Here is a 25,924-nt window from a genome sequence, read left to right as displayed (position 1 = left end):
GTCCTTAGTCGTCACTTGTTGGTCAGGACTGGTCGGAGGCTGCTTGTTCGTATTTTTAGTTATTTGTTTTCCAGGGAGGGTCACTAACCCTCTGCCAACCCACTTGTCATGTAGGGAACACGTATTGGTTGGTTATAAGGTTACCACCCAGCGTTGCTAATGATTTCCTGATTTACAGGAAATCATTTGGCTTGCCACTCAGTGTAGAGCTACCCTAAAACAGAGTACCACTACTCTAGATGGGTGCACAAAGTTATTTCCCGAGTGCAGTTTAAAATCTTTGGTATGGCTCATATTTCTTTTGCCAGTCAACAGTCCGCTACATAAATGAACTCAAAATTGGTGTCAAACTAAGCCTTTTATCATAAGGAACACACTCATTATTAGGAAGAAACATTTGAAAAGCATTTCTTAGTTTTTGCTGAATTAAAAAGAAAAGAATCAAGTTCTTGATATTACTCCACCAATACGATAATACCCCATGAAACAGTATAATTGAGGCACTGAAATATAAAGGGCATGATCTCAATGTGGGACTGAAACAGGGTTGTGTGATGCCTCCATGGCTGTTTAATACATACATAGATGAGGTTGTAATGGAGGTGCAAGGTAGTGCAGTGGATGTGGGGCTGGCTCTAATGAATGAGGGTGAGATTTGGAAGATTCCGGTGTTGCTGTTTGCTGATGATACAGTATTGTTGAGTGAAGATGAATGGGAGTTGCAAGGTTTGGTGAATGAATTTGGGACAATGTGTAGGAGGAGGAATCTGAAAGTTAATGTAAACAAGAGTATAGTTATGGTGTTTGAGAGGAATGAAGTCACAGAATGTAGTGAGGTTGGATGGTGAGGGTATGGAGAATGTGAGTGCATTCAAGTACAGTAGAACCTCGGTCCTCGAACACAATCCGTTCTGGAAGGCTGTTCCAGGACCGAATTGGTCGAGGACTGAACTAATTTTCCCCATAAGAAATAATGTAAATCATTTTAATCCGTTCCAAGACCCCAGATGCTTATCTATTTAAGTTTCAGCACTGGTACCAGTGCTTTCCTTGACGAGGTGACTGTATATTTCTCTTGCCTTTTCACAAATTATATACTCACTGTCTCCTGCTAACTGTTGCTCATTGATGAAGATAAGCAATAATTTTTCCACTTCTTCAATTATTTTCCGCACTACTTTCCTCTTTTCACTGCCAGTAGCAGTACTGGATGAACTTGCTTTCTTTGGAGCCATTATTAGGGGCTAATACTGCACTGAATCAACAAAAAAGTGAAGCACAGCAGGACGACCATGTTGACGAACAACAAAGGTGGACGCGTGACTGTCGGTCGGCCAGCTTCCCTTCGTTTGGCTACGTTCAGGTTGGTCGAGGTCCGATATTTTGGTCGACCTCTGGAGCAAACATTTCTTGAATTTTTTGGTTGAGGTCCGATTTGTTCGACATGTTAGACGTTCGAGGACCGAGGTTCCACTGTACTTGGGTAGTGTGATGAGTAAGAATGGAACTTTGGGGGATGAAGTGCTTGAAAGGGTACAGAAGGGAAGGAAGGTTGTTGGTTCACTGAAAGCAGTGATGAGCAATAGGGAGGTGAGCATGGAAGTTAAGAAGTCACTGCATGACAGTATTGTGATCCCTACCCTGGCATATGGAAGCGAGGCATGGACCTTGCAAGAGGGGAACAAGCCAAGAGTGAGAGCAGTGGAAATGAGTTACTTGTTAGGAGCATGTGAAGTGACATAGAGGGACAGGTTGACAAATGAAGAAGTGAAGGAAAGTTGTTGGGTGGATTAGGATGTGGTTGAGAAGATTAGGAGAAATACACTAAGGTGGTTTCAACATGTGGAGAGAATGGAGAATGAAAGACTGACTAAGGGGATATACGTAGGTGAGGTGGAGGGAGGGAGAGGGAGAGGAAGACTGAGGATGAGGTGGAGGGATGGAGTTGAGAGGTATATGAGGGAGGGGGGGAGTGAGTTGGGGGGAGGGTAGTCAAGTGGTGGGTGACAGAGCGACTTGGAGGCGTTTTGTCTGCGGCCACCCTTTGCGGGATTAGGATGTTGGGCTATAGATAGATAGATGACAAGTGCTACTGAATATTGAGCATGCTGTAATCCAGCCATTATATTCTTGTTCAGGTACTGTTTTTTTGTACATGATAATAATTAGTGTGATTTTATCCATATGTCTGTTTGAAGAAAGTCAGAACAGGTACTGAGAAAATCGTGGGAGGTGATGCCCACCATTCACCAAACGAATACAGTATGTGTTTTATGGTATGCTTTTCACATTTCTGTTTGCACAGCTACTTTTACCCCAATAGGAGATGTTGACTATAACCCTCTCACTCAGTATAGTGCTGCCTACTTTACTTTAATGGTGGTTTTCCGTTGTTTGCCTTTCTCACTTTTTTTTTTTTTTTGTCACTTTCCATTATTTTTATCTCCACTACAGGTAGCTCTATACCTGGTGACAAGCCACTTACACTGCTTGGTGGTAACCATAGCTATACAGTAACCAAATAATGGGGTGATGTGGAGCTTGGTGTGGTGTTCCTGTTAACTGGATGAAGAAATACAAATCCGGCATGCATGCAGGAACCAAACTTCCACAGTCTTCACTGTGCTTCATGCTTTTTGCATTTCTCTCTGCACAGCAACTTTTACCCCCTTAGGTGATGTTGACTATAATCCACTCACTTGATGTAGTGCTACCTACTTTACCTTATTTGTGGTTTATCCTTGTCTGCCTTTCTCTCTTTTTTTTTTTTTTTTTTCTTTTTTTTTTTTCCCCCCGTCACTTATCATTATTTTTATTTCCACTACAGGTAGCTCTACATCTTGTGACAAGCCACTTACACTGCCTGGTGATAACCACATCCATCCATCCATCATCCAGTCCTGTGTTGCCCCATGAGAAGCATAGAAGCCCAGGGCTAGACAACTTGGTACTGACATTTAAGATGAGAGTGACCAGCCTCACTCATCCCAGAGTGGCATTACCTGAGCAGTAAACGTCAACCACCCCTTGAATATAAATCTGCTCAGGTTCAATTCGATTGGTGCGCCATAATAACCCACTAAACCACCATGCGCCTTAATTTGGTTATATGGTTACCACCCAGCACAATGAATAGTTTCCTGGTGGACAGGAAACCATTTGGCTAGTCACGCATTGTAGAGTCACCCATAGGCAGAAGGACTAGGAAACAATGAAGGAAAGAAAGACAGAAGAGGGAGTGTAGTCACCCATAGACAGAAGGAAGAGGAAAGAATAAAGGAAAGAAAGACAGAAGAGGAAGGAAGGAAAGAAGGATAGACGAGAAGAAAGAGCAATCACCCAAGAGCAGCACTGCATCGAGTGAGTGGATGGTGAGCACCCCCACCTACAACATATACAGTAACCAAATAATGGGGTGATGTGGAAGAAAAAGAAAAGAAAAAAAAGAATAAAGAAAAGTAAAACCTCACTACATCGGACTAATTGGGGCCCAAGCCAGTCCAAAAAAAGCGAAAGTCCGATAAAAGCAACATCTGGACTTCCTCCTCCTTTTGTTATGCACAGAGGCTTGCTTGTCATTCATGCATTTATTCTCTCTCTCTCTCTCTCTTTCCGCACTGGGCACTTCAGTTTTACTTCACATATTTTTGTCTTCGTTGTCACCTTCATCTTCACCTTCCCATTCACTTTTATCTTCACTTTCAGTTCACTCTGACATTCACATTCGCTTTCATGTTCTCTTCCATGCTCATTTCACATTCACCTTCACACTCGCTTTCAGTATCACCCATTTTGAATTTCCACTTCACCTTCACTTGCAACCTTACTTTCTCTTTTTCATATTTACCTTTACAGTTATTCGCTCACTTTCACTCTTGTCCTCCCTTCTTTTACTATCACATTCACTCACACCTTCACTTTCACCCTCATCTTCACTTTCAAATTAATTTCACTTTCACCTTCATCTACACTTTTACATTTATTTTCACCTTCATTTTCGTTCACTTTCACATTCACTTTCACCTTCCACCTTCATTTTCAGCTTCACTTTCACCTTCAGCTTCACTTTTGCCTTCACATTTACATTTACCTTCACCTTCACCTTCACTTTCACCTTCCATCTTCTTTTTCACATTCACTTTCAGTTTTGACTTCACTCACATTCACTTTTACTTTCACCTTCACTTTCACCATCACTTTCACCTTCCACCTTCATTTTCACTTTTGACTTCACTTTCACCTTCATGTTCACCTTCCACCTTCACTTTTACTTTTGCCTTCACTTTCACTTTTACTTTCACCTTCACTATCACTTTCACACTACCTTCACTTTCCCCTTCACAATGCCTTCACTAACCTTCACTTGAGACAGAGAGAAGGGGAGGGAATATAGAAGGAAAGAGAGGAGGGACCAAGGTTATGCCTATATCCCTCATTTGTTTATGCCAAGGGGACGCCACTTGTGTGTGTGTGTCTCTCTCTCTCTCTCTCTCTCTCTCTCTCTCTCTTGACTCTGACATTCCATATTCACTTGTGTGCTCTCTTTCACCCTCATTTTTACACTCACTTTCACAGTTACTTTAATTTTCATTTTCAGTTTCACTTTTCTCTCTCTCTCTCTCTCTCTCTCTCTCTCTCTCTCTCACCAGAGAGGAATGGGGAGGAGGGGGAGGAATGGAGGAGGAGAGAGAGAGGAGGGACCGATATTATGATATCTCCTCCGTTTGTTTCTTTATTCATTTATTCCAAGAGAGGACTGTTTCTGACTTTATTGGACTTTTCCTGAGCACAAGAATTTAGTCCACTTGGCTCCTCGAGTCTGATAAAAGCGAATTCCGCTATATTGAAGTCTGTCATATCGAGGTTTTACTATATTAGCTGCGTAAACAGTGGGTCTGTTTGTTTGTGCAGTAGTATGTTGTACAAGCCTCTGGTGATCTGTACAGTAGTTAATATTTTATTACTACTGCCATAAATATTTCTAGTTAAGGTTATTTTGTAATTTCTTTCAGATAAGGTGACAAAATGACCGGAATAGAGATGCTGTCCCGGGATATGGTGACACGCTCAGTCAACTTCCATGGCCACCAGCTTCTCAAACAACTCACCATCTCTTACCCTCATGATATCGAGTCACTCAACCTCAAAGGAATTGACTATAAGGTGTACAAAGCCCGCATTCCAGAAATAAGGTATGTGTGTATGATAAAACCGAAAATGTATATATATATATATATATATATATATATATATATATATATATATACATATATATATATATATATATATATATATATATATATATATACACATACAGTGGAAGCTCGATTATCCAGGCTCGGATTATCCAGCTTTCGGTATATCCGGGCTGTGACCCAATGGTTCAGTGGTACAGTAATTCATAGAATTATCCGTACGAATGCTCCGGTTTAAACAGGAAGCATCCAGTTGCTAGGGAGAGAGGCATGGATAAACCGTAGCCTAACCTTGCTTAACTACTTAATAATTTAACCTAACCTGACCTAACCTGGGCTCCAGTTGGGAAATCGGGAAACTAAATCCACTTTTGTGTACGATGAGTTTCTTCCTTTATGCCCGAAGCAATCGTAGGTACGGCTTAAAGAATGTGATAAAAGAGAAAATCTTTCAGCAAGAGAAGGTAATTTACTACCCTTAAAATAGAAAAACACAGAAAACAAACTGCAGGAATATGAAGTGAATTGGTGAAGTCTTTAGGCTGTATGCATAGACGAAAAGTAGTGGGTTTCCTAGTTTTAGGGAACGAAATGAAACAAGAATGTCTGCTAATTAGAAAAAACAAAACAAAAATTACTCATCTCATGTCTTCTCGTAAGTTAGCATTCAGTTCTGCATTCTTCGTTAGGTATCGCCCCTCCCAACACATTTCGGACCGACAGAGCATTGTTATTTCTTCCTCTTACATTTACTATTCACTCTTTTGTTCGTTCTTAAGTGTACTGTATGTATGAAAGAGAGTATTAATCATTTCGTTTCGTTTTTCGTTTTTTTTTTTTTTTAAAGGCTCCAACATGCTTTCATGTGTCGGCCTTGGTCACCTAATGGCGGCTCTCCACGCTGCACGATCCATTGCAGCCTCCCTGTTCAGTCCCTTAACCCTAAGGTCACACTTAATGACCTCGTCCCATGTCTTTCTCGGTCTGCCCCTCATAACCCCACCCCCAATATTAACACTTCTCACCTTCCTCACCCAATTATCATCCCCCATCCTCTCCACATGTCCAAACCACCTCAATCTACCTCTCCTCATCACAACACCAATACACTCCAGTCCCATCCTACCTCTCAACTCTTCCATTGTAAACCCAGCCCCTCCAGGCCTTGGACGCAGGGATGCACTGCACATCCACCTAATCATTGTCATTTCTGTACGTCTGAGCCGGCGAATGTCTTCCTCCTTCACTGCCCAGGTCTCACTGCCATACAGCATTACACTCCTAACACATGCTGCATACAAAGACCCGTTAGCATGTAGGGAGAGCCCTCTCAATGTCAGGAGAGGCAAGAGCTCCCTGAACTTCTTCCAATCACTTCTCACCCTAGCCACAGAGCTAGCTCTAGCCCCACCTCCAGCACACAACATGTCTCCCAAATAACAAAACTCTTCCACACACTCAAGAGATTCACCAGCAAGTTCAATCCTTTCACGTCTGACGATCACCACCTGCTCACCCCGGCACGCCGTACACATAAAATCAGCATTATCTCGCAGTCTACCTCTGATACCACTACATCTCTTATGCACCCATTTATCACACACACCGCACAAGATGGAATTACTTCCCACGCCCTTGTGGCAAACTGCACATGGCCACTCTCCCTCGTCTTTGACAGTACCGCCACCAACCCTAGATATCATCACTTTTGTTTTTTCTGCATTTACCCTTAAACCCTTTTGCCCCATACCATCTCTCCACTTCCTAAACCTTTCCTCCGCCTCCCTTTCATTCTCTGCAATCAACACCAAATCATCAGCATACAACAACTCCCACGGGAGTCCGTTTCTAAAGTCACGTGAAAGGGCTTCAAGTACCATGATAAACAACATGGGACTCAAGACTGACCCCTGATGCACACCAACATTCACGGAAAACTCATCACTCAAATCTTCATTCACTCTCACCTGGGTGTGAGCACCCACATACATGGCCATAACCACCCTAACCAGCCACTCCTCCAAGCCAAGCTTTCTCATTGCCCACTTCACCACCTCTCTAGGGACTCTGTCAAAGGCCTTTTCCAAATCAACAAAAACAAAATAAAGATCCCTTCTCCTACCGATATATTTTTCCTGAAGCTGTCGAACAATGAATATGGCATCAGTGGTCCCCCTACCTGGCATAAACCCAAACTGCATCTCATCAATATTCACTCTTTCTCTAATCATACCTTCTAAAACTCTCTCCATTACCTTCATTATCTGATCTAAAAGCTTTATACCTCTATAATTTCCTCTTTCCAGGGCATCACCCTTCCCTTTATACACATTTACAATTACACTCTTCAGCCAATCATCTGGGACAACACACTCATAAATAATCCTATTTATCAGGTCAGTGACTAAACTCACCCCTATATCGCCTGAGGCCTTCAACATTTCAGCAGTCAACCCAGACACACCTGCTGCAAACAGTACAAACAATAATGCATTCCATTAACCCCACCATAGCTGTCAGCCTCGAACAATGGTTTACTGTACCGGTGTCAGGGATGTTGGGTTAGGGAGAGCTATAAAACACTGCGAACAATTATGGGAAGGGAACGAAGGTCACTGGTATGTTTTCATGACCCTCCTCTACCATCTCAAACAGTCAGGCGGCCTGCCACTTCATCTCAGATGTTTTCGCCGATATGTTTAAATGCTAATGTAACATGCATCCTAATTATGAGTAAGTTTCTTCCATTATGCCGGAAACAATCGTAGGTAAGGCTTAAGGAACATTATGATAATAAGAAAACAAACTAGAAAAATACAGAAAACAAACTAGAGAATATGAATTGAATTGGTAAGGTTATTAGGGTGTATGCTTGGATGAAAATTTACGAGTTTCACAATTACAGGGGACAAAATGGAACAATTATGTTTACTAATAAGAAAAAATACTTTCATCTCAAGTGTTCTCGTAAGGTGGCATTCAGTTCCACATTCTTTGTTCGATGTCGCTTCCCAAGACATTTCGGTTTTTACAGAGCATACAGTTATTTCTGCTCCTTACAGTTAAGTGTACATTTATTGCACATTCTTTTGTTCGTTCGTGAATGTGTGAAAGAGAGAGTATTGATACAAACAATAATGTATTCCATTAACCCCTTATGGCTGCTAGCCTTGAACAATGCTTTACTGTACCGGTGTCAGTAACGTTAAGTTAGGGAGAGCCATAAAAACTGCGAACAATTATGGGAAGGGAACGGTCACTGGTATGTTTACACGACCCTACTCTACCATCCCAAACAGCTCGTCGGTCCTTTCATCCCAGATGTTTTCGCCGATATGTTTAAATGCTAAAGTAACATGCACCCTAACTTTATGTTTAAATTCTAATGTAACATGCCCCCTAATTTTCTTTCACAAACCATAGCAAATCACAAGATGGGTTTAGGGAGGAGGGGAAAAAGCCAGGTGTACCAGATGAGTATTTTCAAATCTGTAAGAAAAAGAAACTGACTTTATAACTTTGAAAAAATGGTTTCAAGGTCTGCCACGGGAGCACACAAATTTCTGAACTCACGAACATTGAGGATTTGAGGGGGGTAAACATACGCTTTGCTGTAAGCAGTAAAAGCACCTTACCAAATCAGTTCATCCTGATAGTCTGTTATATTTTTCTTATTATTTCTGGGTTGTTAAATAAACATTTCTTGTTAAATCTTTCCCCACTGTTTTTAGCTGTTCTGATGTGACGACTCTTTGACTCGTTAACGTAACGGCAGAAGACACTTCTAATCTAAGTGTTTAAACCTGGCCTAACCTAGCTTAACTGCCCCTAATAATGTAACCTAACCTAATCTTCAGTTGGGAAGTTGGGAAACGAAGTCCACATTTGAGTACGATGAGTTTCGTCCATTGTGCTGGAAACAATCGTAGGTACAGCTTTAGAACGAGACGATACTAACAGGGAGGAAATCTTTCAGTAAGAAAACGTGATTTACCGAACTGAATAAAGTCTGAAAAATACTGAAACAAGCTGGAGGAATATACATTGAACTGGAAAGGTCTTTCTGGTACTTAAAGTGTACATTTACCGGTAAATAAATCAGTCTAATAGTACAGTACTTGTGTTTCTGCCGGATTAATCGTGCTTTCGGACTAAGTGGGCACCCCTTAACACCATATAGCCCGGATAATCGGGCTATCTCTGTATATATGTATATATGGGATTATGACGTCTGGCAATAGATAGATAAATTATATATATATTTATACAGTATATATATATTTGTGTTTATATACACACACACACACACACACACACACACACACACACACACACACACACACACACATCTGCTATCACACCTATTTTGTTACGCAACTGCGTGTGATAGCAGAAATATGTGATAGATGAATTGAAGAATCAATGGAAATAATTCTAATTGGTTATTGGGTGGCTGATCTACCTACATTTTTTGCCTGTTATACATCTCTTTGCATATATTTGCTTACCAAACTCTGCTCCAACATGAAAATGCATAACATCCACAACATTATAAATAATAAATAGGCAACATAAAAGGGCATCACAATTACCTTTATGAGGAAGAATGGAGGCTTGGGTGGTTTGAAGGGTTCCAGGGCTTGCGGGTGGGTTATTGGCAACCAGGCGCCTCACTGGCCTTCCCCTCACTTAGCAGAATATCCCGTCTCCGCTGGTCCAGATCATCCAAGAAGGCATCATAGTCAGAGCCCTCAAATTGTGAAGAGGGGGTGAAGCCCTCAAATTGTGATGAGGGGGTTTGTCGGCTATTGTTCTAAAAAAAAATAAGTTTATGGTACACAGCACACCACTTTCACCGCTGTCCATGCAAGGATGTGTACTTGACTGAATTGGCGGGAAAGTGGGCCAGTCACAGAGCAAGGATGGTCAATGACATTGCACCAATCAGCTGCAACATGCCACACGGCCCGGGTGATTCAAATCCACTGGCGCATCCAGGTTTTGTGTGCATGATAACATGTTCAGGTGCGGGATAGTAAGAGGAGGGCAGCATTCAGGATGTGTGTGATAGCAGTAAACGGCAATAGCAGAACGCGTGATAGCAGGCATGGTGGGTGTATGTATGTATATATATCTGTATACTGTTTACAGTATATATATATATATATATATGTTCCTCTCCTCCATCCTTCTTTCCATCCATCTTCCTCTGTCTTTCTTTCCTTCATTCTTTCTTCTTTCTCCTGCATGCAGGTGACTTTACACTCCCTCTTGTGTCTTTCTTTCCTTCATTCTTTGCTCTTCCTTCTGCCGGTGGGTGACTCTACACTGAGTGACAAGCCAAATGGTTTCCTGTACACCAGGAAACCATTTACTACGCTGGGTGGTAATCATATTACCAAATTTTGGCGCCTGGTGGTTTAGTGGGCAATAACAGTGCTCCAATCGGATTGAGCCGGTGAAGGTTTATATCCAAGGGATGGTTTGGGGTTTATTGCTCATGTAATGCCACTCAGGGATGAGTGAGTCTGGTCACTCTTATCTTAACAGCCAGGAACAACTTGCCTAGCCCCGGGCTCCTACGCTTCTCATGGGGTAACGTAGGATTAGATGGTGGATGGATATATATATACTGTACACACAGTCCACCCAACCGTGTCTCTCCTGTAGCATGCCAATCACTCGAGTAAAAGCTCAACAAGTTGGAAACGCATGACCTTCCACTTCTGAATCAAAACTGACTTTCATCCAAAATGTGTGGTGAAATGCAGAAACATGGGTAAGAGATAGTTGTAGAATTTATATGAAAGATGTGCAGATTGTCCTGGGAGGAAGGTAGAGTCCCAGAGGATTGGAAGTCAGGTATAATTATTCCCCTGTACAAAGGAAAAAAGAAGTGTGTTGTAATCATAGAGGCATTTGACATATTAGTGTAATAGGAAAAGTGTGTGGTACGATACTTATTGACAGAGTTAGGGAAATAGCAGAGGAATTAGTTGGGGAAGAGCAGAGAGGCTTCAAGAAGGGAAGAGGTTGTGTAGATCAGATATTCAGGCTTAGGATACTTATTGACAGAGGTAGGGAATTAACAGATAAATCAATTGCTGAAGAACAGAGAGGTTTCAGGAAGGGAAGAGGTCACATTGATAAGATATTTATTCCTAGTCTTTAGTTGAAAAGTGTCTAGAGAAGGGAAAGAAGTTGTATGCAGCTTTCATGGATTTGGAGAAAGCATATGACAGGGTGGATAGACAAGGAATGTGGAATATATTAAGATTATATAAAGTAAGTGGGAAGTTGTTAAATGCCATTAAGGGTATGTATGATGGTGCTAAGGCTGCTGTGTGTGTGGATAGTGAATTGAGTGTATTCTTCTATTCGGATTTTGGATTGAAACAGGGATATCTCATGTTTCCATGGTTGTTCAGTTTGTATATGGATGGGTTTATACAAGAGATACAAGGTAGGGGAGTGGATGTTGGAGTGGCTTGAATGAGAGAGGGCAACGTTTGGAAACTCACTGTACTGTTGTTTACAGATGATACTGTAATGTTACGTGAAGATGAAGGGAAACTGCAAGGCTTGGTGAATGATTTTGGAAAAGAGTGTAAGAAATGGAAGCTAAAGGTGAATGTAGGGAAGCATAAAGTTATGTCTTTGAGAGATATGAAGTTACTGTACCTGATGTTACTGGAGGTTGTATGATGCAGAAATGGGAGAATTTGGGTGCATTTAAGTACTTGGGTAGTGTGATGGGTAAGGATGGAAGTCTGGAGGGTGAAGTGCATGAAAGGGTACTAGAAGAAAGGTTGCTGGTTCCTTAAAAGCAGTGATAAGAAAGAGGGAAGTGGGCATGGAAGTAAAAAAGGTCATTGCATGACAGTAATGATACCAACTCTAACATATAGAAGTGAAGCTTGGATCTTGTTGGGAGGATGCAAGACCAGAGTGAGAGCAGTGGAAATGAGTTATTTAAGTGGAGCATTGGAGTTACATGGTGAGACAGACTGACAAATGAGGAAGTGAAGGGGCATTGTGGTGTAGATGTGGATGTGATAGAAAGTGTTAGGAGAAATACATTGAGGTGGTTTGGCCATGTGGAGGGGATGGAGAGCGAGAGACTAACAAGAAGAGTGTATGTGATTGAGGTAGAGGGAGGGGGAGGCCAAGGATGAGATGGAAGGATGGAGTGGAGAGGTCTGTGAGAGAGGGAGGTGTGAGCTGGGACCAGGGTAGTGAAATGGTTGGGGACCGGGTGACAAGGAGGTGATTTGTTTGTGGCCACCTTTTACGTGATGAAGGTGTCTGTCAATAGATAGATAGGTAGAATGTCTCCCACTTTTTAATGCTTTTTCATTACATGATCATTGTGGTTGTGAATAAAACAATCGCCTCTCAGATAAGAAAGCCACTTAACCCTCTCAGGCACGGTCACGTGATTCTCGTTCCATGTGGTTTGTTATAAAGAAGCACAGTCACGCGAATCGCTTCCTAAGCAGAAAAAAACGCTGTCAAAAGAAAAGTTTTCAGCCGATTTGCTTCAGATTTTGGTGCATTCTCTTTTCCGAGGTAAGCATTTGGCAACACTATGACTGCTCTGATGAGACAATGCGTAGCAGAAATATCTCAGTATCTCATGACCAGCCAGACAGGAGAGTAGCGCAGCTCTCAGCGTCCCTTTAAACCCGCCATTTTCCCCATCCTACCCAAGGCAGAAGCCATTATTGAAATATTGTGATTGTACAGTGTTTTTTACTATAATGTGAAGTGATTGTGTCTGTGGAACATAGATATATTGTCTGTAAATCATTGGGGCCCATTATCAGCCGTTAAGCCTACGGGCAGGAATGTGGTTTGTTATAACGGGGTTTCCACTCTGCTTCACCCTGCCCGTAAATGATGTGAATATTGTACCTTTATATAGTGAAGCCATTACTTATATATGTGAAACATATAGTGCCTGGATTGATGAAATAGCTGACCTACCATAGCAGGCATTATGCACGCCATAGAGATATGCAACAGTCGCTAAGGAAACAGGCAGTCACGTACGGCATAGAGTCGGGAATAATAGAGGAGGTTGGGATGGAATCATGTGATGGTGTTTTATATTGTGTATGGTTTAGTGTGAAATATACATATAAAATAGTGCAGTGAGTGTTCACAGAGAAATATTTCATGCACTGACTGACTTAGCTAAAACATAACACAAGTGTCAGAGACAAGAAATATGCCACTGCCACATATACATACGTCTGTCGTGCAGCGAATGTTCGTGGAGAAATCTACTGTGTGCATCGCATGTGTTTAATCCGCCCCATCCCGACGTTTTTGGACCTTTTTTTTTTTTGGGGGGGGTTCAAACATCCGCTTTTGGTGAGAAACATCGAAAATTCATAGAGAAATCGCTCACCTGAGGTTTAAAATACCCGATTTAGGTATGAGTACTTCCTTACCTGACTAGGTTTTCTAACAGGCTTCCACCAAAGAAAACGAGTTCTGTGGGAGGGTAACTATTTTATCCACTCATAAACAGTATTTATTTATTTACTTGGTACGAATTTATATGTAGTACAAGAGTATATTGGTTTTCAAACAGTAATATAGGCATTATAAGCATTGTTTCACTCACTAACTCATCACCATTCATGACCTTTTTTTTCCCACATTACCTGATCATCATTTCTGACTGTTTCTTCCTCTAATGCTATGTAAACTTTGTCCTCCACATTGTCATCGATTGGGGAATCACTCTGGCCCTGAATGTCTTTATTGGCCAGGTCACTGGTAACAGGTGAATTGCCGAGACAATGGCGTGCAGGGGGGGGGGAGAGCTTATGCGGTGTAAGGCATTGTTCCTGCTTGGCATCTTGTAGAGGAATAGAGGAAGGTGTCCCGTGTATACATGCCAAAAATCACTCGCGAAATCACTCGCGAAAATTGAAAATTGTGCAAATCAGGGACCTTGCAATGTTGCCGCGTTAATTCACGTCGCCGGGATGGCGCGGGTTAAGGCAAATGTATCACAAAGAGAGAAGAAAATACGCCACACACACACACACACACACACAAAACGCTCTCACTTGCCAATTGGTGAACGGGAGTTCGCGCCTCGCTCAGGTTGCGAAAAGTTTCACTGACGAAGTGGGTGGTTACTGTACCCCTTGAGCAAGGGGACGGGTGTGTGCGTGTGTGAAGGTCACAGCCTTGCCCTTAGATCGGACTATATGAGCTCTCAGCTCCCTTCCGGGAGTGTAAAAGCAGACGATCACGACCATCAAGTGATCCTGACCGACCGGGTGAATTACACACACACACACACACACACACACACACACACACACACACGCACATGCTCACACACTACATAACTCCTCATCTTCAAGCTACTGCCAGCATCTCAACACCTCTGGAGGTAGTGAGTTATCCATATTTTGTTGATTTGTATATTGATCTATTTCTGTAGGTCAATATTTTTTACACAAATAAGTAATGTTTTTGACACACACATATGAGATGGATGAAAGTTCAGCTTCAGTATCAGAACCTAGCAAAAAGACTAGTGGTCATGTTGAATTTCTGAGAGCACTATCAAAAACCTTATGATATTTTACGTGTATACTTTCAGTAAAAAAAGAAAATAATAAAACGTAACAAACGAAAATATGTAGCCGTGGGTGAGGCAGGGAAAGAATGTTTTTTATTTCGTGTGCAAGTGAGGAGGAGTATTCTACGTTTGTCGTCCAATTACTCCCAAACTATTGGACGTATCAATTTCCTGTAAGAACCATGATAAAGAGCAGTACAAATGCTACGTATGTTCATTTGCAGAATATAAGCCTTTGGGAGCATGTTTTTGTAGGAAAAGGCAGTGGAACAGACTATGTTTTTTTTTTTTTCCCTCGCTTGAGGTAAAAGTCGAAAGCGCTTTGAGGAATAATCTCACTTGGTCGGCCAATTACTCGAAAACTGTTGGACATCGATTTCCTGTAAGAACCATGATAAAGAGCAGTAAATTCTATGTATGTACAAGACATAACAATGTAATATTTATGATAAAAATTCGTTGTTACGTAGGCGGGAATATTGCGTATGCTGTGCGTTCATCACGAAAGTGACGCATGGATGTGAGTTCCGAGTCGTTTTTGGTGATTTACTCGAAAACTTAGAGGCATATTGAAACCATCTTTGCTCATTAGAAAGCTTGTGAAATTCTGCATAATATTATGCAATAAAAACATAAGGTGTGCAAGAAAAGTTCTGAATGAGAGCTCATTGAATTTTTTCAAAAATGGCTTTCAGTTTTTGGCTGTTTTCTTGAACACTACAAATCGTATCACAACCGGATTTGTCTCATTAGAAAGCTGATGAAATTCTCTATCAAAACTTCAGATAACATTTTCCTGTATGATGGAAAGCATTCAAATGGTGATGTTGAGAAGTGAAATTGACGTAGTGAATTGTTTATTCATGGCCGCCTAATGTTGTTTTATTTGTGTTTTCCTGTTTTTTTGTGGTGCTTATCAACTAGAACAAACTTTGACGAATAAGATGACATAGGTTTCATGGCAGTATATTGATGGTTGGGTGACGAAAATAAGGCGAGAATATGTGTTATTTGCCATGCGTGGGCAGCCAGGCTGGGCGGCCTTGCAGAAAAAATTGTGCGCTGGAAAACTTACCGAAACTTATCGTGCACAAGAGGGTTAAAATTAATGGTCTCCTGTACATACTTTTTATATTCTATATGATTCCTGTTTATTACAAGAAATGATGTCCCACTGTGTGTTGAACTCAATATCATCATCATCATCTAATCCTGTGTTGTCCCAAGAGGAGCGTAAGAACCCGGGGCTTGGCAGGTTGATCCTGACATTTAAGATGAGAGTGACCAGCCTCACTCATCCTTGAGTGGCTTTATGTGAGCAATAAATCCCAACCATCCCTTGGATATAAACTGACACAGGGTTAATCTGGTTGGAACACCTGAATTCATTAAATCACCAGGCACCATAGTTTGGTTATATGGTTACCACCCAGCATAGTAAATGGTTTCCTGGTGTACAGGAAATCATTTAGCTTGTCCCTCAGTGTAGAGTCACCTGTAGACAGATGGAAGAGGAAAAAAAGGACATAAGAGGAAGGGAGGAAACAAGGAATAATCTATTGCCAGATGCCATGATCTCATAAGGGTTGGCCATTTGACTGAGTTATTTGTTTTACAGGAAGGGGCACTAACCCTCCACCAACCCACTTGTTGACACGTAGGGAGCACGTATGGTTTGGTTATATGGTTACCACCAAGTGTTGTAAATGGTTTCTTGGCTGACAGGAAACCAGTTGGCTTGTCAGTCAATGTAAAGCCACCTGTAAAGGAAAGGAAAACAATAAGAAGTGACAGGAAAGATGGGAGAAATAGGAAGAGAGGAGGGCAGGCATGGAAAAAGAATGATAAAGGCTAAGGAAGAAGTAAGCATCACTACATCAAGTGAGTGGATGATGGTTGTCACCACCTACCACTAACAAGGAATAATGCAGACTAAAAAAACATTGTATGATGCAGCTCTTCAAGAAATTTGCACCTGTTTTCAGCATTAATATGCAATGCCTGTATGTAAAGTTTTTGGGTGCATATACGTTGCAGACATGCCAGTTAGTTATCTTGTTGAGTATGAATGTGTGGATGGTAATATCAGCATTATTATGAACTAGCGAGGGATATTTACTCAGTTAAGTTTGGAATGAGCATCCCGGCCCAACCCGTCGGTCACACTAAGCAGAAGCTGACAACTTTATTTCTGAGTGATGTATGTGAAGTAGAGTTGAAATTCTTTCTGCATGTGAAGCATTTATTCAGTAAATATTGTTGTCAACTAAAAACTCACCCATAAAGGCATAGCAACCCCTTGGAATCTCGAGTTTTGCTAGGGAATATTCGGCTTTAATCAGTGAATGCCTTGATTACGAAATCAAATTAAAAACAGATTTTCCGTTATAAAAATGTGTTTTTTGGCATCAACTCTATCAATTAAATATCGGAGATTCTGCCTATCAATGTACATTAATGGTTTTTGCTGTATTTTGATGGTGAAATCACCAGGGGAAAACACCCCATTTTTGCTTTAATCATCTCATCAATAATCAAGATTTCATTGTTTCAGTTTTGTCGACATGGCAGGATGGCAGCGGAGATTGGAAAAAGTAATATATCAGGGAAATTGTAATAACATGGGGCTTGCTTGCCTGCTCGTCACACGCTCGGCAAAACTCACTTTACTAGTATTATAGTAGTGCTATAATCTGGATTTACAGTATTTGATTGACAGTTTATAGTTAATAGTAATGTACAGTACAGTATTGTGATTTTGCTTTAATCTGATTTTATGTTTTTTTTCAGCAAGCAGAGTAGCTTGACAAGAAATGAACTTCTAAGTTTTATCACAGAGAAGTGTTCAAGAGTTTTCAGAGAGCATGAGGAAACAACACTTCCAGAAGAGGATGAAGAGGATTATGGGTATAAAGGTAAGTGTGGCATGTGGATTTAAGTATAGTGACCAGTTCATGTATTTTATGGTAGTTTCATAATCAACAACTTTTTTAGAGACAGAACAACATATACCCAATAATAACACCACAGAAGAAACGTCACTATAAATCAAAATGCATAGTGAAAAATGCAGCATAATAAACATGTACAGTACATAATACCACTTGCATAACTTCCACGGTAGAAACCTGTACTCTATGAAACAGTTTCTGAATAGACATTGCCTCTTTGCATTGGTTCTTAGAGTGGGCATGTCTTTTGTCAGTTACTGTAATGGAATATGAATAGGTCTTCCAGATAATCTGTTCAAGAAAGCTCAGTTGGTGTTGAATAGGGCAGCTAGGCTTACTTTTGACCTGCCTCCAAGAACCCTCTTACCTTGTTTCTAAATGAGTGGCAGTGGCTGTCAGTAAAGCTGGAACAGAAATTAAACATTGCTCTATGACTTTCAAGGTTTTTACGTTTGGTGAACAAAAGTATCTAGCAGAATTGTTAAAACTTCTGTCAGAATGCCCAGATGTGATGTTAAAAAAATAGTATGATCCATTGCGCTTGAGTGTCGGCATGCCTAGGTGTGATGTTGCAAAGTAAAGACGATTCTTTGCACTTTGAGGAACCAGGAACTGTGCATAAAATATGTTTCTCTGATGTCATTTTTCTAGACGTTCCGATAGCATCAGTTTCAGCTGTATCAGCCATTTTTTAGTATCGGTATCAGTGAAAATGTGGCTGATACTCTGATACTTTACTGTAATATATATACTCCAATACTAATATACTATAATAGAAAATATAGTAGTATTAATATGATAAAGGAATTTTTATTATTATTTTTTTTGTTGATGGGGGTGCCCATCATCCACTCACTTAGTGTAGTGGTACACTTTCAGAGAAGTTCTAAATTGAGTGGCAGTCCAAATGATTTCCTGTAAACCAGGAAATCATTTAATATGCGGGGTAATCAGCGTATAACCAACCAACACGTGTTACCTACATCTCAACAAATGCATTGGTGAAGGTTTCTGCCCCTCCCTGAAAATCAACCAACTAAAAATACAGACAAGAAGCCACAGACGAGGACAGACAAACAGGTGATGACCAAGGACAGAACAAAGGACATGGTGTAGATTGCAACATGGGATGTAAGGGGTGTGAATGATGAGGGGAAAGAGATAGAGATTTTCCAGGTGCCTGAGGGTGCGAAAGTGGACATATGTGGATGAACTGAGACTAAATTGGGAGCTGAGAGTGTGAGAGAGTGGAAGTATGGGTGGGGTATATGTGTGGGAGTAGTTGAGAATGAGAGGGCAAAAGAGGGAGTATGTATTGGTGTGTGCAAAAGATGAAAGGATAATATAAGCGAGTGTGGATCAGTTGGTTCAAGGATTGTGTGGGTAAGATTGAGAGAAGTATTACAAATATGGGCAATTGTGTGTGTGTATGCACCAGTGTAAAATCGTCCAAGCAGAGCAAGAGAAGAGTTCTGGACAAATGTGGAAGCGTGCATGGAAAAGTTTGAAAGGAATGAGAGAGTGTTTTTAAACGGAGATATGAATGGAACAGTAGGGAATGTGAAGGTGGATGGAGTAGTTGGTGAATGGGGTTTGCCTGCAGAAGTGGATGAGAATGGCAGTGTTTTCGTGGACATTTGTGCTGGAAGGGGGCTGGTGATAATGAATACCCTCTTTAGGCACAAAATGATCCACAGGTATACGTGGCGAGTGATGAGAAGGGTGGGTGGTGAACTGAATGAACAGAAGGAAATGATTGATAATGTGTATGTGTGGATAGCAGAAGGAGAAGGATGTAATGGATGCAAGAGCATACAAAAGTTTGGAGGAGTGGATTCTGAAAGTCAGGGTTCAAGTGCAGTGGAGGAATACAGGGAAGGAAGGACAGGAGGAAGTATTCCATACAAGGATGGTAGAAAGGTTGCAGGAGGATGGAAGAAAGGCAGAATATAAGAGAAAAACAGAGGAGCAACTGGATAAATGTGATTTGGAGTAGATGGGGAAGGTAGAAGGTGTGTGTAAGATATTTGCGGAAGAATGCTGTGCAGCATGTGAAATGGTGTGTTGGGTGAAGAGAAGACATAAGGGGGTGCAAGGAACAATGTGGTGGAATGAAGAGGTGAGACAGGCTGTGACGCAAAAGAAAAAAGCATATAGTGGGTGGATGGGAAACAGAGGCCTGGAGGAAGTTGAGAGATGGAAGAGAGAGTTATGTGTAGAGAGGAAAAGAGAGGTGAGAAGATTAGTGGATAGGGGCACCCATCATCCACTCACTCAGTGTAGAGTGATGCTATATGAGCTGTACACTGAGTGACAAGCCAATGGTTTCCTGTACCCAGGAAACCATTAACTACGCTGGGTGGTAACCATATAACTGGAGTTTCTGATAGGGCTAATTAATCCCCAGATTTCTCTTTCTAAAATCACGTAAACATGGGAGTCGTTTCAGAGAGCCTCGGAGGGCCCAATACCTGCCAAAGGCCCCAACCAAGTGGGGAGATTTGCATGGCCATGTGGAATGTGAGAGGTGTGAATGAGGAGAGCAAGGGGGTGGAAGTGGTGAATGTGTTCAAGATTGCAAGATATGCTGTGATGGCATTGTGTGAAACGAAGATGAAAGGGTGCGAAGTGGAGGAGTGGGAGGGTGTGAAATGTGTAAGATCGGGAATGAATGGGTGAAGAAGATGCAAGGAAGGAGTTGCTTTGTTGATGAATGAGGTGTGGTAGAGTGGAAGGAGAGATTACAAATGTATCAGTTCAAGGTGTATTTATGTCAGGTTCAAGTTTGGGAAGGTGAAAGTGGCAGTGATTGTAGCATATGCACCATGTGAGGACAGGAGTGAGTGAGAGAAAGACAGATTTTGGGATGAGCTGGATGAAGTAGTGGGGGGAATGCCCAGGAGCTATATGAATGAAAGAGTAGGCACTGGTCCTGAGGATAACATAATGGGTTTAATGGGGTACCAGGAGAAAATTATAACGGGAAGTGACTAAAGGATACGTGTCAGGAGAGGAGGTTGTGCAATTTGTACCTCGTATTTCATACACAAAGCTACACATAAAGGTACATGGTATAGAGGGAGTGGGGATCGTGTTGAAAGAAGCCTGATTGATTACGTGCTCGTAGAGAGGTCGATGATGGGAATGGTTGCTGATATGAGGGCCGTGAGAGGTCGATGTGCAGGTCTGTCAGATCATATGATTGTGGTATGCAAGATCAAGCTGAGAGGAGTGAGATGGTTCAGGAGAGAGAGGAGCAGTCAGGGAGAAAGACTGAAAGTTGAGAAGCTGAGGATCAAAGAAATGGCAGATGATTACAGGACCAAAGCAGAGGAATTAGAATCAGTGAACTGGAATGAAATGGATCTGGACAGCCTGTGGAATGCATATAGGAATTGCTTAGTTAGGAATGCTAAAGTGGTGTGTGGTGTGGCAAGAGTAACAACAAACAAGAAAGGTACGGTATGGTGGAATGAGGCGGTTAACAGAGCAGTGGAGGAAAAGAGGAAGAAATAGCTAAAATGGAAAGAATATTTTGAAAGCGTGATGAATGGGAATAGAGAAAGCAGAGCTGCTGTAAACATGATTGGTTTTGGGGGGGTGCAGAGAAGGCATGCAGTGCCAGGAGACATGACACTCGCACAGGTGAAGTTTTTTTTTTTTTTTTTTTTTTTTAATGCGAGGAAGAAGAAACCAAAGGCCATGAGCCCACAGTAACAGTCCCCTCCAAGAGAAAAACAAAATACAATAGAGAGCCAAATTCAAGATCCGATCATTTTGAGATGCCTGGACACACTGCGTTTGAAAGACTGGAGATCATAGGCAGCAGGAAATACAAACAGAGGGAGACAGTTCCAGAGCTGACCTGTTGCATAAATGAAAGACTGGGAGTAACGGTTAACTCTTGCATTAGAGAGTTGGACAGAAAAGGGATGAGAGTTTGCTGCCAGACGGGCGCACGGGTGCTACGCGCCCGTCGTAGAGGTGGAGGAATGCAAGCAGACAGTTCAGAGGAGCAGTGACCATTAAAGTAGCGTTAGAAAAGAGATAAAGATGCAACAGTGCGGCGAAGAGACAGAGGTTGAAGGGAGTCAGTAAGAGGAGGAGAGTTAATGAGACGAAAAGCCTTTGACTCCACCCTATTGAGAAGAGCTGTATGTGGGGAGCCTCCCCACACATGAGAGTTGTACTCCACACAGGGGCGGATAAAACCCCTGTATAGAGTCAACAATTGTGCAGGGGTAAAGAAAGAACGGAGTCGGCTTAGCACACCCAATCTCTTGGAAGCAGATTTTACTAGAGATGTAATATGATCTTTCCAAGATAAGTCCCGAGTAAATGAAACCCCAAGCATGTTCAAGGTTGATGCAGGATTAAGCTGAATATTATTAAACATTAGTGGATATACCTGTGGAAGATTTTGTCGGGTTGATAGGTGTAAGAACTGAGTCTTAGATGCATTAAAAACAACCATATTATTTTTACCCCAGTCAGAGATACGAGCCAAGTCAGACATTAGGTGTGCCATAGCCTCATCCTTTGTTTGTTGAAGAAACTGTTGAGATGGGCGTTGCGGGAACGAATGGAAAGGTGAAGGGTGGAGTCATCAGCGTATGAGTGGATAGGGTTAGATGTACAGCTTAGAAGGTCATTGATGAATAAAAGGAAGAGAGTTGGTGATAGGACAGAGCCCTGCGGAACACCACTGTTGATAGATCTAGGAGAAGAACGATGGCCGTCTACAACAGCGGCTATAGAACAACCAGAAAGGAAGCTAGCGTTGAAGGCACAGATAGAAGGATAGAAACCGTAGGAGGACAGTTTGGAAATTAAAGATTTATGCCAGACTCAATCGAAAGCCTTTGAGATGTCAAGTGCAATGGCAAAGCTTTCGCCAAAGTCCCGAATGGAGGATGACCAGGAGTCTGAAAGGTAGGTGAGAAGATCGCCAGTGGAGCGTCCCTGACGGAACCCGTACTGACGATCGGAAAGAAGGTTGTGATAGGAAAGATGCCTTAAAATTTTTCTATTGAGAACTGACTCGAAAACTTTTGAAATACAAGACGTTAAACAATTGGACGATAGTTGGAGGCTTGGGAGTGGTCACCCTTCTTTGGGACTGGCTGAATGAGAGCAAACTTCCAGCAATAAGGAAAAGTACAAGTTGACAGACAAAGGCGAAAGAGTTTGCCTAGGCAGGGTGTAAGCACAGAAGCACAGTTCTTGAGAACAACAGGAGGGACCCCATCAGGCCCATATGCCTTGTTAGTACTGAGGCCAGTGATGGCAGAAAATACATCAACTGAAGAAATTTTAATGTCAGCCATGAGGAAGTCAGAGGGGGGGAAGTGATGGAGGAGCAGCACCGGAATCGTCTAAGGTGGAATTGGAGGAGAAAGTCTGTGCGAAGAGATCTGCTTTATCAGTAGAAGAAATAGTTACAGAACCATCAGAGTAGAAAAGAGGAGGGAAGGATGATGAGGTAAAGTTGTTAGAAAGATTTTTGGCAAGGTGCCAGAAGGAGCGGGAAGAATTTGAGTTGGAGAGTTGAGAGCATTTAGTATGGATGAAATTATTTTTAGTAGAGCGAAGAACAGACTTAGCACAGTTCCGGGCAGAAACGTAAAGATGATGTGATTCAGTGGTGGATTGGCTCCGGTACCTTTTGTAGGCCCTCTCCTTGTTGTGGACAGCATTAGAACAAGCGTGATTAAACCAAGGCTTTCTTGTGTTAGTCAAAGGATATGAGAAAGGAATGTATGCTTCCATGCCTGAGAGAATAACCTCCGTAATGCGCAAGGCACACTCAGATGGCTCCCGGCCATGGAAGCAATAATCATTCCAGGGAAAATCAAAGAAGTACTGCCTGAGGGCCTCCCAGTCCGCGGCTCCAAAATGCCACAGACGACGTTTCCCTGGAGGGTCCACAGGCCGTACTGGAGTGATAGGACAGGTTAAGGTAATAAGGTTGTGATCGGAGGAGCCCAACGGAGAGAAAAGATTAACAGAGTAAGCAGAAGGATTAGTTGTGAGGAAGAGGTCAAGTATGTTGGAGCTTTCTCCAAGGCGGTCAGGGATACGGGTAGGGTGCTGTACAAGCTGCTCTAGGTCATTAAGGATAGAAAAGATGTAGGCTTGTTCACTAGGTGGATCCGTGAAAGGAGAGGAGAGCCAAAGGTGGTGGTGAACATTGAAATCTCCTAGAATGGAGATTTCAGAGAAAGGAGAAATGAATAGAATGTGTTCCATCGTAGAAGTAAGATAGTTGAAGAATTTTTGATAGTCAGTAGAATTAGGGGATAAGTAAACAGCACAGATATATTTAGTCAGAGAATGACAGGAAAGCTGAAGCCAGAGTGTAGAGAATTCAGAAGAATCGAGTTCAGGAACACGAGAGCAAGATAAGTCGTTGCGTATATATACACAACAGCCATCTTTGGCTTTGAAATGAGTATAGAGAGTAGGAGGATACAGAAAAGGGTTTGCTGTCAGTTGCCTCAAACAGCTGAGTCTCCGTTAGGAAAAGAAGGTGAGGTTTAGAGGAGGAGAGGTGGTGCTCAACAGAGCGAAAGTTAGAGGAAAGGCCGCGAATGTTGCAGAAATGAAGAAGAGAGTCAGACAGAGGTTCCAGGCACCTTGAGTGGTCACTGGGAGAGGGGCAGATGGTGGGGGCATTTATGGTCCCCCCCTTGGGGACTCCGAGGCTTGGTGAAGAGACGCCATTTTTTTTTTTTTTTTAATTTTGGAGAGGAAGTGTAGTGTGTACTGTGCATGTAGTTTGGTGTAGATAGTTAGAGAAATTTGTACTGGAGAGCCTGCTGGCCTACTCTCTGTGTAACTGAGACACTGAAAAAGTTCAGCAAAGGGGGACAGTCAGGAACTAGTCCTGAGGGCTGATGAAACGGGAGGTCCAGCACTCCCTGTCATCAGCTTTCCATCCACCTCGGGAGTACTGCCCTGCTCGACTTATGCTACAGTGCTGTGATGCAGCTGAAAATTGGGAGAGCAGCTGGGTTGGTGAAGTGTATGCAGAGATGCTTAAGTGTAGTGGAGAGAGTGGAATGAAGTGTATGGAGATATGTAAGAAGGCATGGATGAGTGAAACTGCGCCAGCAGGGTGGAAAAAGGCCGTGATTGTACCCCTGTACAAAAATAAATGTGACCAAAGTGAGTGCAAGAATTATCGTGGCATAAGTTTATTGAGTGTGGTAGGGAAGGTATATGGAAGAATTATGATAGAGAAAGATATCAGAAGTCCTTGTGAGTGATGAACAGGGTGGCTTTAGGAGTGGCAAAGGATGTGTGGATCAAATATTTGCAGTGAGACAGATAACAGAGAAGGCTTGTGAGGGGGACCATAAGGTGTTCATGGCATTCATGGATCTGGAAAAAGCATACGACATAGTAGATTGAGAGGTATTGTGGAAAGTTTTGTGTATGTATGGTGTAGATGGTAAGCTGCTAGGTGCTGTCAAGAGTTTTTATGATGGTAGCGAAGCATGTGTAAGGCTTAATGGGCATCAAAGTGAATGGTTCACGATCAGTGTGGGCATGCGACAAGGTTGTGTGATGTCCCCATGGTTGTTCAACATATATATGGATGGGATGATGAGAGAAGTAAAAACACAAGTAATGGAGAGAGGGATGGCATTGGTAATGAATGGTATTGGATGGAATATCTCAAATTTGTTGTATGCTGACAATGCAGTACTGCTTGCAAGTACTGGACAACAACTTGGTAGGCTAGTGCAGAGTTTTGCTGATGTCTGTGGGTGTTGTGCCTTGAGAGTAAATGTAGTAGAGTGACACAAGGAAGAAAAGTAGGTGGTGCAATGAAGGCCTTGGTAATAATCAGAGGCTTGAGTGTTGCAGCTTCACAAGGCTTACATGAAGGAGTGTTAGTGCCAACTTTAACATATGGATGTGAGGCTATGGTGTGGCATGAAAATGAAAAGTCAAGAGTAAGAGCAGTGGAGATGGGACTGCTGAGGAATGTATGTGGAGTACAGAGGGTGGATAGGATACAAAATAATGTCTATCTATCTATCTATCTATCTATAGCCCGACGCCCTAATCCCGCAAAGGGTGGCCGCAGACAAAACGCCTCCAAGTCACTCTGTCACCCACCATTTGACTCCCCTCCCCCCAACTCACCCCCCCCCTCCCTCATA

The 25,924-nt window shown here is 42.2% G+C and overlaps 1 protein-coding gene across 1 annotated transcript in view; it reads left to right on the top strand.

Moving 5' to 3' along the window:
• LOC145392973 (uncharacterized) overlaps positions 1-25,924 on the top strand; it is a 327,964-nt gene that overhangs the window by 8,028 nt on the left and 294,012 nt on the right. The window contains exons 2-3 of the mRNA XM_080267267.1: positions 5,013-5,192; positions 17,593-17,717. Coding sequence (XP_080123393.1) covers positions 5,026-5,192; positions 17,593-17,717 — 292 coding nt within the window. The 5' untranslated portion in view covers positions 5,013-5,025. The remainder of the gene's footprint in view (positions 1-5,012; positions 5,193-17,592; positions 17,718-25,924) is intronic.

Source organism: Coenobita brevimanus, chromosome 23, assembly GCF_032717465.1.
Source record: "Coenobita brevimanus isolate Jiangsu-jjx chromosome 23, ASM3271746v2, whole genome shotgun sequence".
NCBI classification, from domain to species: domain Eukaryota; kingdom Metazoa; phylum Arthropoda; class Malacostraca; order Decapoda; family Coenobitidae; genus Coenobita; species Coenobita brevimanus.
Note: the sequence above shows the minus strand (reverse complement) of the source record. Positions and strands in the feature narration are given on the sequence as shown.